General features: G+C 41.4%; 2 protein-coding genes across 7 annotated transcripts in view; one reads left to right on the plus strand and one right to left on the minus strand.

Annotated features, from left to right (window-relative positions):
* The window catches only part of LOC121922717, a 26,896-nt gene extending 24,460 nt beyond the window's left edge, over window positions 1-2,436 (plus strand). The window contains exons 4-6 of the mRNA XM_042452448.1: window positions 847-875; window positions 1,633-1,700; window positions 1,937-2,436. Of these exons, the coding sequence (XP_042308382.1) occupies window positions 847-875; window positions 1,633-1,700; window positions 1,937-2,038 (199 nt within the window). The 3' untranslated portion in view covers window positions 2,039-2,436. The remainder of the gene's footprint in view (window positions 1-846; window positions 876-1,632; window positions 1,701-1,936) is intronic.
* On the minus strand, window positions 1,394-14,427 carry LOC121922715. 6 transcript variants are annotated; one of them, XM_042452442.1, is made up of 7 exons: window positions 14,195-14,427; window positions 10,842-11,162; window positions 8,574-8,921; window positions 6,368-6,488; window positions 5,989-6,038; window positions 4,459-4,526; window positions 1,394-1,643 (listed from the first exon to the last, which is right to left on the minus strand). In XM_042452442.1, the coding sequence occupies exons 1-7, from the start codon at window positions 14,262-14,264 to the stop codon at window positions 1,581-1,583; spliced, it is 1,041 nt and encodes a 346-aa protein (XP_042308376.1). In that variant the 5' UTR covers window positions 14,265-14,427; the 3' UTR covers window positions 1,394-1,580. The 6 variants fall into 6 exon arrangements, with proteins under 6 accessions (XP_042308376.1, XP_042308381.1, XP_042308378.1 ...); XM_042452444.1 differs by lacking the exon at window positions 1,394-1,643 and adding an exon at window positions 3,509-4,205 and having other exon boundaries at window positions 8,574-8,756; XM_042452441.1 differs by lacking the exon at window positions 1,394-1,643 and adding an exon at window positions 3,509-4,205.
* Window positions 14,428-20,627: the final 6,200 nt, after the last annotated feature.

Consider the following 20,627-nt stretch of genomic DNA (forward strand, 5'->3'; position numbering starts at 1 on the left):
CCCCCCCCCCCCCCCGAATACATACACACACACTCACTCACACACACACGCAGAACCGGGCATTGCTAATTTGTTGCAAGGGAAGGTCATGGTTACATTAAAACCAAGCAGGAATGTAGAGAGGAAACAGTAACGGGCACGTTGTATCGCGATTGTTAATGTGCATGAGCTGGCTCTCCAGCTGTTTACCGGGCTGTCATGATGGGACCTCCCCTTTCACCCCGGAAGTGTTTAAGGTCGCAACCCATGCAGGGCACCACTGAGCATGTGCGAGGCGGCCGATACGAATCGGCCAATCCGCATGTTGAGCTCCAGTTTGACAAAACATTCTGCACTGAATGCACTTCGCGCGAATGCGGATTGGCCAATTTGAATCCTGCCAATGCGGAAGGACTCCCAGGTATGATGGTACTTTGCGAAATAACGCGAATTCGAACCGCCCAGTGCAGAAGACCCCCAGTTCCACACTCATCTGATAAGGGCGTATGATAAGTTCACCTTGGGTTGCCTTAAATCAGAAACACAGCACAACACATCTTAAACTAGCTTTCTGCCATCACATCTTATGGTGGTCTCTTTCCTATTGCCAATGCCACAGGAACATTCAATAGACATCCAGTCTGTGTAAGGAACTCTGTGTATAGAACAGAAGCAGAAATTGGATGGGCTGCCATATTGTTTTCTTTCTTTGCTTCAGGCAGTAAAATATTCTGGCATAGACATGCATAATGGTATAATATAAGTTTCATAGTTTAAGGGGCATTTTTGTGGTGACATTTTCACAAACATTCTTGTGTCTTTCATAACGTGTGGTACTACTCTAAGACTCTTGCAATTTCTTTCTAGAAAACACAGAGAAAACCAAGAGAGGACAGGTGAGGAATGAATGAAAAACCTCCCTTTTTCTTGCCTTCTTATTTGAAGCTTCTACTAGACCTCCTTTTACCTACATGTATAGAATTATGGGATAACAAGCAGCATTACAATAAAATGCAATAAACCTCACGCTACAAAACTGAGACAGATTAAACAGTGACTCCTCATTGGTTTCGCAACTACTTGCCTCATTTTAAAGTAGTTGAAAGACCAAGAAATCACATCTTCTATCAATTTTATTTTTTAAAAAAACATGCAGTGCTGAGAAGGGGGAAATGGTGGATCTGACACAAACACCCCTCTGCTATTTTAATCTCCCCCCCAGAATGATGTGATTCTGATCTGTTGTTCCCACCTGTTGAACTCTCTTCAGAATTAATTCTTTTTAAAAGAACCACTTAAAAACTAGTGTGTGGAAAAAATCGTTTTGGTTTTGGTGTGTGTGTGTGTGTTTACCTCACTTGATCATGACAAGAATCAATCACATTGCAACAGGAACCGATTTCAAATGGGAACAATGGTCATTTAAACCGATAAGCAATTCAATTTTTCTTATAGTGGGAATGCGCCCCTGGAGTGCTTTGACTGGGTTTTCCTGCATGTCAGAATGGGGTTGGACTGGATGGCCCTTGAGGTCTCTTCCATCTCTAGGATTCTGTAATCATCTCTTGCATTTCTTTGTTCCCATTCACTTCACTTAATTTTCATTCAACATTTTCACCCTCATTCTCTTCATCATGATGCCATGACTTGAAGATCATCCTTTCCTGAGATACACCACCAGAAAGAAGGAGGATATAATGAAAAGGGAGAGTCTGCATGAGGTAAATATTGGCTGAGCAATTTTTGATGAACAAGATGAGACCAGAGCATAAGAAAAATATATTTACGGACTACAGCTTCCAGAATCCCTAACTAGCATGGCTATTGGCCCTTCTGTGTGAGGAATTTTGGGAACTGTAATCTAACAAAGGACATTTGCAATGCAAGTCTGAAGCAGATTGCAGACTCAAGGTCCCTGTTTGTGTTAATCCTTTCTCTTGGTGGTTTCCCTTTCCAGAGATCCGCTTCTATTCATTACGCCCAGTTGCAACATCTCAGAAGGAAATCTACTACTGTTCAGACTCCAGACAGCACAACCGTGTATGCAGTAATTGTTTGATACCATTTCTGTCATTTCTCACTGTCACATTAAGGCTTACCCACCATTTCTCGATCTGCAACCGAAGCTCTGCTTCTCTGCACAATTTCTTTGAGTGCATTCCTTGCAATGTGCTGGAAACAATTGCTTCTCTCTCCTGACTAACAACACTGTTAGTTTCTTTTCAGTGCCAGGTCAAAACATGACCTTTTTTCAACACTTTTGTGGCCTAACTTACTTTTTGCAATATGTACAGGGTTTCTAAAATCCTTTAGCTTTTTTAATTGGCTAAGTTGTTTTATCCTGTTTAAAATATATGCTTGTTTTGATCTGTAGTTGTTTAAATTATTTATATTATTTTATTTGTTTGCCCCCTCCCTGGGATCTCAAAATAAAAAGGTGGGATAAAAATATCATAATAAATAAATAATAAAAATAAATAAATATACCCTTGAATAGACCTAGTCTTTCTTCACTGATGTTTCTTCCACTCTGTGTCACCTTTGTCTTCCATCTACCTCATATGAAGGGAAAGGCACTACATGGATTTTGGGTTCCTTTTCCATGACTTTTGAGTACTGTACTTCTCCTTTTCCTTGCTTGCAATTTGGCTAAAGGTAAAGCATGCTGCTACTTACAAGGAGCATATAAGAGCTATCAAACACAATAGGTTTTACTTCTGAGTCAACAAGAATAGGACTACACCGGCAGTCATATCATGCATATGATTTTGTTTAGATAAATTCAAATGTGATAAATGTATGGAAGGATGCAGAAAACACTGCAACTTTACACATCATTTCTGTATCATGTTCAAGGGGTACATCAAATCCAAATATTTTGTCCACTCTGCTCTTTCTTACAATCCCACTAAAGAGGAATGATGCCATGATATACATTTCTTGATACGCAAGCCAAAAGCTAGGATTGCTTTGACAGTCCTAATATCAGCTTTCTTACCATCTTAAGCAGTTAAAATGTTGAAATTAAAATTAAAATAAACACATCCATTGGAGGAATTGATTTAATTTTTTTCTTCTTCTTGAGATGTACCATATATACCTGACTATAAGTCGACCTCACATATAAATTGAGATCAGATTTGGGGGCCAAAATTATGGATTTTGATATGACCTGTGGCTAGGTTGAGGGTAGAATGCATGTAACAAAAGATTAAAAGGAAAGGAAAACAAATGCCAAAGACTTTACATAATTCCCACAAGCATAACTGTTTGTGCTCACCCTAAAGCAAAGAAAATGGCAATTATTTTAGCAGTTATTACAGCTTTTAACTTCAGTGTGAAAACTTTGCTTAATTTTAACCCAGAAAAGCTGACAATGGGGCTCGACAGACCCCCCCCCCCCGAAAAGGCGGGCTGAAGCTGCTCGTTTTTGCTCCTGAGGGAGCCTGCAGCAACCAAACCTGAAAGCAGGTTCTTTTTGCAGTGCGCGGCCACCACCATGAGTACACCATTGGTGCACTGTGGCATGTTGATGATGCAAGCCTGGTGCCACAACATGCAGATGCTATGCTGCGCTGCGCTTGTGTCATCATGGCAGCCCCCACATGGACAGGAGGCCACTATGACAGTGCCGGCACCACGCCCTAGGGTTCAGGAGTGTGCAGACATTGCATGCTCCCGAAGCCTAATTTTGGCCCAAGATCGGTGCTTTGCACCCGTCCATCTCAGGCCAAACATACACAAATGTCTTATTCAGATCCTTCAAAGCCTGATTCATCTCATCATTCCTTTGAGGGGAAGCACCAAAAAGCTGCTGCCAATGCCATTTTCCAGCCGAGGCATTCAAAAAGGTCAGAATTGGAAATGCAGCAGAGAAAGAAGAGAGGGTTGGTGTTTCTTATTGGTGCTCTCAGGATGGACTAAGCTCTCACCTTTCGCCACTCTACTCAAAGAAGGGGATGGTTCATTTTTTGATAAGAGTTCAAGTACAGCATTGACCCATGGATAAGTAAAGCAAGTTTTTTTGTGTCAATTTATTGACTAAAATGTATTTACAGTCTCTCCATCACCATCCTGATCAAAACAAGGGAGCAAACTTTCTTGGATCAACAACTGGTGGGCATTTGGGCATATATGACAGAAGACACCTCACTGTCTGTCTTCATTTGGTGCTGTCCAGTCTCCTTGAACTCTAGAGTTGAGTACTGGATACCTTCCCCTGCTCCCTAGATGGCATGAAAGAAAGAACAGTCATAAGCATGGAGTGGAGCAAAATGAATGAATTTGGGGCTCTGAACTAGAACTTGGAAACATTAGCCCAGCTTCTAATGTGCTGACCTTAAATCAGTAATATGAGTTTGTTGACTACATTTGTTGAATTTGGAAGATTCAAGAACTTAATTAAAAAGGGAAAGGAATGTTTCCAAGTGTTGTGTCCTCTTTACCAGAGATGGTAAAAATATTACAATGAGAAGTTACCTCTGTGAAGGTATGGTCTTCAGTTCCGGGCTCCTTCCCATCTCTCTTCTGTGGAGATCCTTCTGACCCTAAAATAAAAAAGCCATAAGAAATCTAGTAGGACACACTAGATGTAGTGATGTGTAGGGTCATTTTTGATAGCACCTGCTACAGGTCTGGTCAGCAACTACTTTTCCTGACAGGATACTATGAGAGCATAGTAGCTAGAATCCCCCCAAAGAACCAAAGTTAACTGTAGACATAATTCAAGCCTTTTGGGTTAAAAAAAACAACACCTTTTTTAAACAATAAGCACATTGAACAAAACAAAAAGGGTGTTCTTTTCATTTACAAATCTCTTATTCTTCTGAGTTCACAACTAGGAAACAAAATGGTACACTTCATTGGGCTGGACGTAACTCTTGGGCTATCATTTGCTGATTCCAACCCTACAACTAATGGCCAGAACTCTGGTAAATCTCAACTGGAGCAGACCCATTAAACTGTTAAATGGTGAGTCAGTAAATCCCTTTGATTCAATGGGTCTACTCTATTTCGAATTAACAATAAGTTGAAAGCGGGCGTACATTTTTCTTGAAACTGAGAGAAGCTACATTAATCTAAAATATACTTGAAACTGTCTTACTCAAAAACAGTTTGAAACAGGACTAGACAACATGTGCCCTGCATGGTGTATAAAGCCCTCCAGGCTATTCTTGTGGCGCCAAAGCACACCAGTAATAGCACCCCCCAAAAAAAATCAGGAACATATCAACAACATGTAAAATAAGCAAAATAATTCCTTTAAGTACAATCTTCCTGATTTGCCACTGAAATTTAGTGACAGGGTTTACTGCTGATTTTTGGCAGCAGTAGGCAGAATGCTTTCACTGTGGGCAAAATGGGTTCCCTGAGTCTCCAAAGCTGTTTACCCCCAGTTTAAAAGTCGATCTCCTGTCTCTCTTCTTTCACATCAGTTTTTTACTGAGGAGATTAGTACACAGGTTTTTATTCCAACGCTAGGCACAGGATGTAAACTCACAGGGATAGATTGTATCACACAGCTCCATCCCTGAAGCTCAGATCAGGCATGAGATGAGTACTGTCCAGGGACGGAGCTGTGCGATACAATCTGTCCCTGTGAGTTTACATCCCACACCTAGTGTGGGAATAAAGCCCAGTATGCTAATCTCCTGTGTCATGTATGCTCAATTTCACGTTAACTGTTGTTTCCTGAACAACAGTTGTTTCCAACTGCCAGTTACAACAAATATCTGTCCATAATTTGATCAAAGCAAACCCTTTGCAAGACAGTCCCTATCATCATCCCAGTCTTGCAGAACCTGAAGCGTTCAGTCAAATTTCAAAAATGGAGGGCCAACTGTTTACACATATTCGCATTGTGCTGGTTTTCTATTTTGTTGTATTTATGGACAAGATACCAAAAGAAAGGACTGAAAATATCACAGTGGCTGGATTTTCTGAATGCACACTATTTTTGGATGCCACAAGCATTATCATTGGGGAAGTGTGGGAGATGTAAATACTTACCAGCAAGTTCCTTGCTTTCCTGTGTCTCTGGCTCTCTTGTTCCACTGGGGCTTAAAAGGTTGACAGAGAAATGTCTTCTGTAAATCTGCTTTTTGCAAGGTTCATTCAAATAAAAACATCATGCATTTGTGCACTTAAAGACTCCAGAAAAGGATTAGAGTTTGCAAAAGCTACTACTTCTTTTTTAAAGCCAGATAGAATCACAGAATTTTAGAGTGGGAAGGAACCACTTTTCATTTTTTAACAACAAGCCTGGCAAACTACAGGATGAAAGAATGACCAGGCCATGGTTATTCACTGAGTGCTTCCTTCTTGAATTATTCCATGCTTTATGTCGCCTAGGCCATAAGATGGGACATCCTTTCCAAAGGCAAATTACCTGACATCATGTGAATGACGCCTTCTGCAAATGATGAAAAGGATAACACACACCAAAAGGAGGATGAGGAGTCCAGCAATACTACCACCAATCACATGGTGGTTGGCCCTCGCTGTCACATCTTGAGAATGAGAGAGAAGGTTATTTTTAATGGGTGACTGCAGAGAACACAACCACTCTATAGGGCAAGAGACAGAGATGTGGACAGATTTGTTCTGGGGATGCAGAATTGCTCTGTACTAAGAAAAGAGAAATACCTATCTTGACCTATAACAGTTCTAATCATTGCAAAAAGAAAGAAGGAAAGAAAAAAGCATTTCCCCCCTATTGTACCTAGTGCTGGGTCAAAAACAGTGACCACTCTGTGCTACTTAAATTCTTTAACAGGAGGCCAGACATCATTTTTGCTGTTGTTCTTATTGTTATTGTTATGTGCCTTGTAGTCATTTCTGACTCATGATGGCCCCAAGGCAAAACTATCATGGGGTTTTCTTGGCAAGATTTGTTCAGAGGAAGTCTGCCATTGCTTTCCCTTGTAACTGAGAGAGTGTGACTTGCCCACAGTTAGAGGGTTTCATGCCCAATCAGGGAATTGAACCCTGGTCTCCAGAGTCATCCAACATTCAAACCATTATGCCACACTGGCTCCCATCATTTATGCTATTTGTTGCCAGTTGCCTTCAAGTCATCTTCAATTTATGGTGCCCCTATGAATGAGAGACCTCCAGGTCACTCTCTCATCAACAGTCCTGTGCAACTCTTGCAAATTCAGGGCTGTGGCTTCTAATCACCCATTCTGCTCTTTCTTCTTTTCTTACTGCCTTCCACTTTGCCAAACATTATCATCTTTTCTAATGAGTTGATTCTACATATAGTTTAACACTATTAACATTGGGTACATTTTTAGCAACATATGCTTCTGCCTATAATTCTTTCTATTTTGTGAGCCACCTTAGGTCCCTGCCTTGAAAAAAAGGTCTGGGTACAAACAGACTGACAAATTAGAATAGAATAGCATGCAACATCCAGTGGCAACCTGTGCATGTAAATGAAACCTTGCTTGTCAAATTTGCCCAACAGACGAAACTTTTTTAGTGCAGCTAGTTTGCTCGGTACCAGTCACAGAGGACTCAGTGATAAGTATTAAGATAGAGTCGACCCTTTGTATCCACTGGATATTTATCCATGGATTCAAGCATTCACGACTTGAAAATACTATAAAAAATGTAAAAATTCCAAAAAGGAAACCTTGATTTTGCCATTTTATATAAGAGTAAGCATTTTACTATTCAGTGTATTTAACAGTACTTGAACATCCAAGGATTTTGGAATCTACAGGGGGTCCTGAAACCAAACTACAGTGGATACCAAGGGCCTACTGTATTATGAGATGTGCATGACATATCATTAAAATACCAAAGTCATAATCATCCTAGGTCATATACTACCCATTTCTATGTATGGTTGTGAAAACTGGGCAGTGAAGAAAGCTGACAGGAAGAAAACTGATTCTTTTGAAATGTGGTACTGAATGAGAGTTTGTGTCAAAAGATGAAGCCTGAATTCTATCTAGGAGCAAAGATGGATAGATTGAGGATTTCTAGTCTGAGGCATATCATAAAACACTGTGACCCACTGGAAAAGACGATAATGCTGGGTAAAGTGGAGGGTACACTGTAGTAGGAAAAGAGGGAGAATGCACTACAGAAGGACTGATTCAATAAGGAAGCCACAGAAACTCTGAGTTTGCAGGTCCTGAGCAGGGCTGTGATGATTGGGGATCTTAGAGGTATCTCATTCATAGGGTTGTCATAAGTCAAAGCCAGCTTGATAGCAAAATATGTGACTAGGAGCATGTTGAACTCCCTCTAAATTCCTACAATGTCATTGTATACCATCGTCAACCTATCCCCACCCCACCCGTTTTCTTTTTACCAAGTTTCACAATGACTGAGATCTTTGGGAGAAATTTGTATTTTCTATAACCACATTCTGAAAAATAGCACATAAGTGGACAAATAAATAAACCAACAATTTAGTCAGACCAACTTTCTTGATACCCAGCCCTAACTATTTTGATCTCCACCAAGAATAGGAAAAGCTAATGTCCTTTAACCACCTGTTCAAGACCCAGCTACCACAAAACTGGGTGTACTCAAATATTGGCCAGTTACGATGCACAGAAAGCTCTGTGACACACACTCACCTGTTGTAGATACCGTAGTTGTTTCCACGTCAGCATCACTCCTTGAAGTTTCTGAATCATTTTCCAAACAGTAGCCATCAAACTGAGTAAGGCAAGAAGGACGGATGCATTTCCAGAGACCAAAATATTGCCTGTTATGTCTTTTGATTATTATGGTGTCTCTTAATTCCTTCTCAGTGAGTCCTTGAGGAACAGAATTGCCATTTAGTGTCCAGCTGATGATGGTATCATCTCTATTGATATTGGCACTGGTCTTGTTTATACACACGTTGCAGGTAATTTTTATTCCCTGAGGCCATTTTTTCGATTTCCTTTGGTTTTCAACAAGGTAAATCCCATTTTGATAGCCTGTCAGAAACATATATATGCTTGCTTGCTTATATTTATTTATTTATATTTATTTATTTATTTAATATCTCCTTTCCAGTTGTGCTAAAATCCCCCCCCACACACACACACACATTTTCTCCCCATGATTGCCAGATTACCCCTCATCTTTTTGGCTAGGTTGTGCTCATGTCTGTATTGTGTATGGATTCCCTTGGGCAGTTAAGAGGATGTGTTCTTACAATAGTGGTTCTCAAACTATGAAATGAAATCTTCACTAGGCAGGGTTAATCACCACTGTCCCAAAACTTAGGAAAGGATCTCTTTTAATGCTGCTTCCTGAATTCTAGCTAGGGGATTTTGGGAGCTATAGTACAAAAATAGTATCTTTCAGTTCTGCACTGCCCTAGCCATACAAGAAGTTCTGGACATCTTGCCACCTGCTAGTTTTGGTTGGGATTATCTCAGTCATTACAGTAAAAGAAGACCATGTCACCTTCCTATCTTGGAGAGTATTCCAAGTTACAGAACTGCATATCTACTATTCCCATTCAACCTTGAACTATACATTTATTATACTACAATTCCACCTTAACTGACATGGCAGCATCCTATGGAATCCTAAAGTTTGAAGTTTAGAGATGGATTAGAGAGCTTCCTGGCTAAGAATTGCAAATACACCCCCTCGCTGAAACTCCAAATCCCAGTATCCCAATTAAAATGGAATCATAGTGCTGCTATAATATGAATAGACCCTGTGTCAGTCCTTATTTGAATGTCACCTCCTCTTCTTCTTCGTTTTCGTGTTAAGACTCAGACCATCATCAAAAGTCAGTCTCTTTATTCTCCCATTCTTCAAACTTGCATTTTATAACATGTTGTGGAATAAAGTGTATCTCCTTACCTGCATCTACATACCTAGACATGCCAGATTGATACTACTTTAACTACCGTAGCTTCATTATGAGGAATCCTGTGATCTAGTTTGGCCAGGGACTTAGAAATTTCTGCTAGAGAGCTCTAGTTCTGTCCTTCATGGGAGTGGAAGACCTCTCTAAAGGTGCGTTCTGAGTACTTTTTGTGTGTATGTGGCTTCAAATCACCTGTCGACTTATGGTACCCCGATGATTTTCATAGGGTTTTCTTAGGCAAGGAATACTTGACCAACCATGCATTCCAGGACTCCATAGGGTAGAGCTAATACACTTGAAGTATTATGAAACTGATATATCTGTGCAGTGTAGCTACATCTCTGGAGATCTTGAGAGCTTTCATGATTTTTTGTGACATCTGATTTGGCCTAATAAAAGTATTATTCTAATATGGATTTATAAATATTTCTGATTGTCAACATAGCTATCTCCACTTTCTGTATGACTTTGAACTGATTCTAGGTCCCAATCACATCTTTTGAAAAAAAATTCACTGGCGCTGAGAATTTTTATTTCAAAGAAGAGCCCCCAAATGCAACCTCAACTGTGTTGATCCATTCCAGCAAACCAAAGCTAGTTATTTTCCATACCTATCAGGAACAGGCCTTTATAAAGCTAATTGGTCTTAATCTCATCTTCAAGGCAAAACACCCCCAAATATGTTGTATTTTAATAAATGATTTGCTCCCAACAATTTATTGCTTCTCAACAAATTTTCCCACTCGCACACACACAAAGATTGCACTTAAACTGCGAGCTTGACTGGATGGGAAGTTGTGCTAAGGTATATGATGGCATATTTGAATTAAGCAAAAGGTTCTGGCTCTCTGATCCTTTGAGCCCTGGTTTCATCACACCACTGTGGGCTTCTGACTTTCTGTCTCCAGGAACCACATGCTGTGCTCTGCATCCTTCCTTGCAATTCTTTGCATCAAGGAGACCTACAATGAGTGTGCCTAAATCCCAGTCCCACCAATATAGGTGGGGTGTTGTTTTGATTTTATTTTACCTGGATTCACAGTGACTTGGGTCTGTGGTGATTTTTCCTTGCCTGCAGAACAGTAGAAAACACCTGAGTCATTCATGTAGAGGAATCTGAGGGTGATGATGGAGATGTTGTCTGGGTTTTGGTTCTCTACTGTCAAACGATTTTGAAATCTCTCACTCCCTCTTTTTATGCCTGAAGAAATCACTGTGAAAATGGCCTTCTCCTCCTTATCACCCTTTAAGCCAGCACAGATGGGATAACGTGGAATCCAGAACCATGTCACTTGGGGTCCTTTTAGGCTGCAAGGAATTTGGACATCTGATCCAGCATCTACCTTCATTTCTGAAACCAATATGATGAAATTATTATGGATTTGTTTTAACCACACAACAACACAGGATGCTAATACACACCGTTATTTTGTGAAAATCTGAGATGGCTACATTTCATGGGCAGGAATCAGTACTTGGAATTGGATGTTTTTTAAACAAATAATTCTGCAGAATTATTTAATTGAAATGTGAAATGCAAATGATTGGACTTTGGATCTTTGAGAAGGCATCACATATGAACTCCTGCAAACTCATATCCATCAAATATTCTTTAATATTCTTGCACATTATTCATGATTAATCACACAAGCTAAGAGAGGCTGCAGCAGTTTGCATTTGCCTGAGCCTACTGGGAAGGACATGTTTCTGCCCCTTCTCACCTCTCCCCCTTGCTGAGTTAACTGAGTGCAAACTGCTATGTTTGCATTTTAAATTCAGCTTGTAGTCAGTAAAGTAAGCTAGGGACAAAGGGGGAAGGGGGAGGAAGAATCAGGGATCCTTCAAAAGCAGTGGATAAAGTGGGATGACAGAGGATTAATTAGGATTTTTAAAACAAAGGTACGTTACAAACGCGTGCATAGTACGCGCTCCGCGTGTACTAGGATTAGGAAGAGCTGTCTCTTCCTCACGGCCCCCAACCCTAGTACACGTGGAGCGCGTAAGAGATAGTGCTGCCCGTCCACATGGGGGCCGCCATCTTTACATAGCGGATGCACTGTGTCCGCATGTTGCGCCCCTGATATGATGCCGCGAGTGCGCAACTAGCACCTCGCAGCGTCACATCTGGGGCCCAGGAAGAAGCGCGATTTTTGCGCTTCTTCTTTGCTGCGTCCGGGAACCGGGCGGTTTGGCTGCTGCGGTTCCCGGACGCAGCAACCGGCGCCGGCAGCAGACCGCCGCTTTTCGGCGGTCTGTAACCCGGCATACTCATTAACTTGTTAGAGATACCACAAAATGAGTTGTTTAAGATAGCAGCTCTAAATTCACTTCTTTAACCAGCTTCAAAATGGAGTCGAAAACCATCCTGTTCAGAGAAGCCTTCCCAGGCATTGCATAATTGTCGCTTACTATTTGATGTTCTTTTGGTGCCTGTTTATCAAACCATTTCCTGTATTGCTATGTACTGTATATGTATTATCCCACTTGAGAGTATGTATTTTCCCTGGAAGAAGATTAACCATCCATTATGAAGCCAAGCTCTCCCTCCAGTCCATCTACTTTGGTCCAGGCCTCAGACGTAGAGAAGAACTGCTGGACCTCTTACCCTTTCCCTCCACCGCTCCCTTCTCCTTCTGTGTCATGTCTTTTTAGATTGTAAGCCCAAGGGCAGGGAATCGTCTAACTAAAAAGATTGTATGTACAGCGCTGTGTAAATTTACAGCGCTTCATAAATAAAGGTTAATAATAATAATAATAATAATAATAATAAAAATTATGATAACATTGTCAGCACAACTGCTGGGGTCCAACAACCACTGTCAGTAACTCAAACGAGCCTTGTGGTTAAATCAGACCTTTGAGCAGAGCTAGCAATTTTCAGAAGCAGAAACGTGGTTCCAAAGGCAGTTGAGATAACAGCAGCTGGATGTCTTCCAGGAACTGAAGCAATGCAGGAACCTCTGGGGACACACAGCAAACCGATGCCAGACTTCTTCTGATAAACCACCAGAGAAGCCAAGTCTTCCAAAGTGCTCTTTATTCACACAGGGACGTAGCCAGGATTTTAGGAAGGGGGGGGGCCCCCCCCCCCCTTGGCTACGTCCCTGATTCACAGTGCTATATACAGATACAGATCTCCAAAACTGCAAACCATACCAAACCAACTCCAACTACAAACCCACAAGCTATCCCTTGCAACCCCTGGGTTTATATAGACTCCAGACCATGTGGTCTCCCAAACCCAGTGAGTTCCTGTGTGCAACCATGACAAGTGTCCCCTGTGTAATCCAGACACATTGTTTCATCATCCATGGCTACGTGCACCTAGACACCAAAGTGTCCTTGAGCCAATGAGCATCAGCTGTGCTATTCAACCTTGTACTTCTGCTGAATGCTCATGGTCAAACACACACACATCAAGCATTTCCCTGTGTGCTGTGTTTTAACCCTTGAGACTCTGGCAAACATACTCTCCAACTGCCTGTTAAATCAGTTGCAGAGCATGTTATTGTAATTTAGAACTGCTACCTAAGACTACTCATTTTGTAGTCTCTCTAATCCTGCAGTTAATGAATTCATTTAACAAATTTCAGTTCAGCAGTCTCCTAAAGGCACAGCAGCAGACAGTTTGCCCTCACCATGGAAGGCTAGCACAACAGAGAGGGACCTCATTTCTTCATTTCTGTCTTTCCTTCTCACCACATTGCATTGGATATTTCCAGTGACTTCTGCTTTTCACCCTCAGTTGCTTTTTATCTCAGTTGCAGTCTGATTCAGGTTTTCCACATGTGTTAGGCTACAGCTCCCACCATGCTCAGCCACTATGGCCACAATGCTGGATGAGAATGATGGGACCTGTTGTCTGATACATCTAGAACATGCCAAAGTGAGAAGATACATTGCAACATGCTCTATTCCTGATTCAAATACAGTGGGCCCTTGTTATCCCCTGGGGTTTGATCCCAGTGCACCTCGTGGGTACCAAAATCCACGGATGCTCAAGTCTCATGATATACAATGTCGTAATAAAATGCTGTCCCTTATATTAAATGGCAAAAACACAGTTTGCTATTTGGAATTTATACTTTTGTAAAAATATTTTCCAGCCATGAATACTTGAATCTGTGGATAAAGAATCCATGTATGCAGAGGTCCAACTGTATATTAATTTCAACTAATACCACCAGTTGTTACATCTTTAAATAGCACTTTCACTGTGTGGGTTAAAGACCACCTTAATTACCATGGTTCCATTTTCACAGACTCCTGGGATGAGTAGTTTGGTGAGGCATTTAGAATTCTTTATAAGGGAGCTCAAGACCAATGACAGCAAGAAAACTCAATCTACTCACTGTCCATCATAAAAGAAGATATGCCACTTACCTTCTTCAAAGTCTGTTTTTACAGCAGCCAAGGCAGCCAAGGCCCCATACAAGAAAAACAATGATTTCATTGTGGGTGGCACAGCAGTCTTTGGGAACAGGAGACAGGTACCTCTCTGCCATGCCTACTTCACTCAGAGAAAACAACTGTCTTCTAAGAGGAAGTGTGATGAAGCCACACAAGAGGAAAACCACAGCATTCTGCAGCTGGTGAAAGAGGAAGGGCAAGATGGATTTCTGAAAGAAGCACACAATAGGTCACAGTCCGGGGATGACAGCACAGAGTGTCACCCTTTTTAAAAATTCACTAACATAGCAGCCAAGATTTCACACTGAGGCTACATAGCACCCGTCTCCACGGGCTATGCAACCTTTGTGCTGAGTGGCAGTGCTGCACAACTGAATGCACAAACCAGTTTGCAGCTCGCTGTACAACCTAATGTGCATCTCCATGCACAAGGGAACCCCGTGTGCAAATCTGCTTCCACAGCCTTGGACTAAGTGTAGATGTTCCGCATCAAAGATATCCAGCTACTTCCACAGGGGAACATTTGGATCTGTAAGACACCCATAAGATTCTGGCCAAGAAATAAATAAGAACCCTATATATCTATATAATTATACAAAGTAAGACGATGGCTGAAATTCTACATATGCTACATAACAATGTAATTATCCTAGTGCTGGGTCCGGCCCTCCACTCCATTCTGCCTTACTGGACAGCAGCCACTGCAAACAACTGGGGTCCACCAAACACAGTGTCTAAACATGAATCAAGGAACACGAGAGACAGTACAGACTGGGCCAGCCAGAAAATTCAGCAGTTGCAGAACACGTTATAAACCAACCTGGGTATAAAATGGTATTTAAAAACTTCAGTTCTGGACCATGCTAATAACTATCAGGTCAGAATGCACAAGGGGGGGGCATTGAAATCCACAACACCTGGACAACTTAAACAGGAAAGAAGAAACCCTGAAAGTAAACACTTTGGCTACCAGTTCTGAAAAACACCAAAATCAAGACCCAGCAAGTGCAAATGAACACCACCCAGGATCAGGGGGCATCTCAGCAGACAATGGATTACTGATAAAATAGACACAAATCCGCCTCACATATCTTTGCACCTTGAGGCCTTGCCATTCAATAACAGATAAACACACAGATTAACATGTAAATCACTTTCCTGCATCCAATGCAGCAGCATTCCCACCCATGCTATCACCTGGGGATAACGGAAGCCAAAGGGGTGATCTTGGTCCTCTCCCCTGCTGCCACACCATAGTTGGAGGGGATGTTTTCAACCCTTCTCACCTTCTAGTGGGAGAAGGGTCCAACCAGGTGTCACCTCTCTCTTGAGGTGTCACCCAGTCCAATCCACAGCCCCTGCACCCTGCTAATGGTGCCACTGCTGCTATGGTATAAACTGTATTGGTGATAAATGATGCAGCAGATGGTATATAGCGGGGAAGCATTCCAGCCCTTTCACTAATAGAGTTCAGCATCCCCTCACTGCCAATGGCAGAACTGGATACCCAAACAAATTCGACCCAGAATGTCCCTCAGTTGACCGTTAACATCAAATCCCCATCACTGGACATACAAGTTTAGGGGGCACGCACCTGTCAAGACTAAGCCAAAAGAAGGGCTACCAAGGATTATATAGTTAAGCAGCGGAAAAAATCAAAGCGTGCATGTGTGACCCATCTCCCCTCAATAGCTGTGAGAGATGTACAAGCAGGTTAGTAACAGAAGAAAATTCAGTCCCTCATCCATTCTCAGCCTTCATATCTTTTCCCAGCCCCAAACTGCAAAGGGAACCAAAACATATCCAACAAGATGACTAATACAAATTAAGTTTTTCATGCCACTGAAGAGCTGTCAATGCTTGGGGACTTTAAAGCCAATCTGCCTAGTGGCAGAGGCCCAGCTCACTTGTTGCTGTTGTGTTGTTGTTGTTTTTACTTTATTATTGTTTACTTGTTGCTGTTGTGTGCCTGTGACCCTAAGGAGAACCTATCCTGGAGTTTTCTTGGCAAGTTTCTTCAGAGGGGGGTTTGCCACTGCCATCCTCTGAGGCTGAGATACTGTGACTTGCCCAAGGTTGCCCAGCACAAGTCAAGATTCAAACCCAGGTCTTCATAACCATAGTCCAGCATTCAAACCACTACACCATGCTGGCTCACTACACCTTTAGTATCGTATTGTCTTTAGTATCACAGAACACATGCCTGTAAGAGTACTTTGGGAGATAGCCATTGTATTTATACCCTGTTTGTGCACTTCCTGTTGGGCCAATTTATGGAAACCAAAAGCTGGAACCCTTTCACACCCTACAACTATCGTGTTAGGATTCCACTTTAATTTCCATCCTGTGAACTCCTGGGATTTGTAGTTTGAGAAGGAGCATGTAGAATTTTCTGGCAGAGAGTGCTTATGTCTCACAAAACTACAAACCCTACAGTTCCACAGGAATTAAGGTAGAATCATAGCACTCTGACTGTACAGTGTGAAGGGGCCCCTGATGATACCTGTAGATGCGCATCCTCAAGGTCCTGGATCTCTCTCTTTATCATTTTTTTCCCTCTTTACCTCAGGCTTGGACTGGACAGGACTTCAAATAATAGTCTCAAGCTGGACAGCCCTAATTTATCCTCTGCCTATCTTTAGCAGGGAGAAAAGAAAGGAGCAGGCAGAGTCTTGTCCTTCCCAGTAGGCTCAAGCAAAAGCAAAATGCTGAAACCTCTCTTAGCTTGTATGTTCTTTCTCCTTATTAACTTTAGCCATCTTGACTACACATATCCCAGTTTTACTCTGTGAAATGTTGTTATTGTTGTTGTTGTTGTTGTTGTTGTTGTTGTGTGTCTTCTAGTTGTTTCCAACTTATGGCAACCCTAAGGCAAACCTATCATGCAGATTTTTTGGTGAGATTGCTTTTCATCGGCAAGCCAAGGCATTTTTGTTTAAGCAGGCATTCAACATATAATTGTGCCAGGGTAGTTTCTCTGGATTATATGTGTTGTAGTTATGCCTTAACTTTTGTGTATTTTAATGTAATGTTAGACTGTGTTTAGATTATTTTAATTGTTTTAAATTTTATAACAATTTTTAAATGGTTTTATCTGTGAGCTGCCTTGAATCCCTTCTGGGAGAAAGATGGCATACAAAATAAATAAATAGATAAATAAGCTTGTTCAGAGGAGGTTTGGCAGACCAGCACTTGAATCACTATGCCATGCTGGCTCTCATATGAAATGTTGGAGGGCATGCCAACTTCCTCAGGTACCACCTACCCTAGAATGAACTCCAAGGACATTGCATTATACAACTTATACAAAGGACACCATCATTATCATTGCAGCATTCTGAGTTCCTTTTCTTTCAAAGCACTCAAATTTCCCTGCAGCCCAAAAAGGAAAGTACTGGATGTGGTTTTTGTGTGAGCTCAGTGGCTGGAAACTTGCAGTTGGCCAGTCTAGGGAATCCCATTTCTTGATAGGAGCACATATGACACTAAAGATGGTTATGCTGGAGGATGATGCTTTTTTCAAAAGAAGTTATCACCCACAATTTCTTTTCTTGCTTCCTTTTTTGCTCTTCCTCCTACCACCTATGCTTGTTCCCCATTTCCACCTCCTTGATCTTCCATCAGTGCTTTGGCACACATATGAGATTTTTCATACTACACACTTATAGAAATACGCTTCTTATAGAATCCCTAATACAACCGTGTGTGATACTTAATACTGTTAAATTTGCTGCAAAGTGGCTGAATTGAGATTAGATTTCAAGGATAAGGGCCTCAAATGGATTATGTACCATTGTGATGTGCTTATGAAACAGTTTTGTAATTTTCGTTTGAACATTGATTGTTTTATATGCTATAGCATCAACTGTGATTGTAAAAAGTTTTCAACAGTTATAAGCAATTTTGTAAGATGGCAATTTGATGGCTATAACCTGTATATGGCTGTCAAGAATAAAACTATACTGTGCTGTTTCATGGAGTTCCATCCAATCCTGATTTGGCTAGGATGTTCCCAGTCAATCCTCTGCCATCCCACTTTTTCAGCCACTACAAAATGTCCTATTTTCTCTCTCCTCCATCCACTTTCCACCACATTGTCCTCTGCTTACTTCCATTGCTGCAAACTGATTTCTTTTTCCCCCCAAATAATTTTAATTGACATCGCTTCTCTCTTAAAAAAAAATTGTATAACATTTTCATTTTCACTCATAACACAAAACATAACACATAGCAGAACCCAAAACAATCATTCATCTAACGTTCACCACTTCTTTGACTTCATCTTTTAGGAATTATTAACTCTACAGAGTTTTTGATAAAGGCCATCTACCATTGAAAATATTATGTATGTTCTCAGATTTACATGTAATTTTTTTGTATAATTCTGAGTTCTAAGTGTAAAACTAATTTATACTCAGTTATCTGGGGAGGGGAGAAGGAGAATCTTGCCCTTCCCAAAAGGCTGAGGCAAAAGCAAACTGCAGCAGCCTCACCTAACATGTGTGTTCTTCCTCAGTAATAACAATCTGGTGTTGGTTGGCCACTCATGTCAATTTTCATCAGTGAAATGTTGAATGGTATGGAACCCTGGGATTTGTAGTTTGTTGAGAAATCAGAACAGAGAAATCCAAAACCTCTCCAAACTACAAATCCCAAGATTCCATATGCTGGGGTCATGGCATTTGAAGTTGTACCAAAGTGTGAAGCATCTTTAAGGTGCCATCTTTAAGATATCTTTTGTTGTTGGTGGGGGGGGGGGACAGGACAGAACCATACCGATCCACTTCCGGGAACTTCATCTCCTGAGTGTTTTTGACATTTTCATTTCGATCCAAATTCACAGCTACCTCAGGAGATGGCCCAGAAGGGAAAATAGAGGATTCAAAAGTGAGATTGCCAAAATCATCATCATCATCATCGTCATCTGGAATTCTTTTGTGCTTTTAGAGTGTAGACATAATGCACATTTACACCTATGGAATCCTGGGACTTTGGGTTGGACTTGATGAACCTTGTGGTCTCTTCCAATTCTATGATTTTGTGATATGAAGGTCGTTAGCCATATCTGCCAAAGAGTCTTGGTGCCTCACCAAACTACAAATCCCGGGAATCTGTAGGATGGAGCCATGGTAGTTAAAAGTGGTGTCAAACAGCATTATTTCTACAGCTCCCTCCATCTGCAGGAATCAGCTGCTGCCGGGCTCTCACAGCAAGAAGTGTTTAAAAACCACTAGTCATTGCTGCTGAAGAAAGAGCACCTGCAAGGGCTCTACTGAAAGTTGGCAACCACTAAGCAAAGGCATTTGAATGGAGGAATTCCCCTTCTACCTTGCAAATTTTGAAGTCAGAGGAACAAAGACAAAGCGGAAACTTCAGCTGGGCAGTGATAGGGGTCTGTTCTTTTTCTATCTTTATTTGATGCAAATCTGTGCTACCTCAAGTCTCTACCATATTGTATACCCAACTGTCCAAATTTGGCACGGAAAGTCCTGATTAATCCTCCATTAATCCTCCATCCTCCCACTTTTTCAGATGCTTTGTCCCAGTTTCTCTCTCCTCCTCTCACTCTACCTCTTTGTCCTCAGCTTTAGTTCCATTACTACAGGCTGAGTTCAAAGTACAAAAGTAGTTTACACTCCATTAGCTCAGAGGAGAGAAGGGAGCAGAATCATGTCCTTCTAGTAAACACTGCAGCAGTTTGTTTTTGCCTGAGTTTACTGGGAAGCCCACTCCTGCAGAAGTGAGTGCAAACTACGTTGTTTACTTTTAAACTCAGTTTGCACCAAGACAAAGGGGGAAAGCTGGAGGAGGACAGTAAAACTGGGATATTTTAAAGCAGCTCAAAATGTGGGATGGCAGAGGTTTAACTAGGACTGTCCCTGACAAATTGGGACAGTTTCAGGACATGCAACCCCAACTACTATGTTGCCAGATCAGGATTATCCCAAATCCTGAGATTACAGGCCCAAAACCTGAGACTGAGTAAAGGCCTTTGTTGATGTGACAGATGGCAGACCCTGGTATTGTTTTAAGGAAAACTCTTGGTGATGTTTTTAAGTATGTTTTTAAGCCTGATACTTTAAACATCAACCACAATTGCATAAAGGTTACCATTCAAATAAAACAAACACATCTTAAAAAATGAGGAAAATACACACACATTTTCTTTTAAGACACCACTCTTGCCCTGAGGCTTCTTCCCTCACCCTGCTAAGCAGAGAAAAGGATCCCAGAGATCTGGGAAATCTACAGTATTTTATCCAGTTAACCTGCAGGTATTTGCCTCCATGATGCATAAATGAATCCTGCATCTGAAGCATCCTCACATGGGGATGATGCCTATATATAGCCAATATAGATCATAGCAAACCAGTCTCCGAATACTGAACCTAACAGTGACACCATA

Source organism: Sceloporus undulatus, chromosome 2, assembly GCF_019175285.1.
Source record: "Sceloporus undulatus isolate JIND9_A2432 ecotype Alabama chromosome 2, SceUnd_v1.1, whole genome shotgun sequence".
In the NCBI taxonomy this organism is placed as follows: Eukaryota; Metazoa; Chordata; class Lepidosauria; order Squamata; family Phrynosomatidae; genus Sceloporus; species Sceloporus undulatus.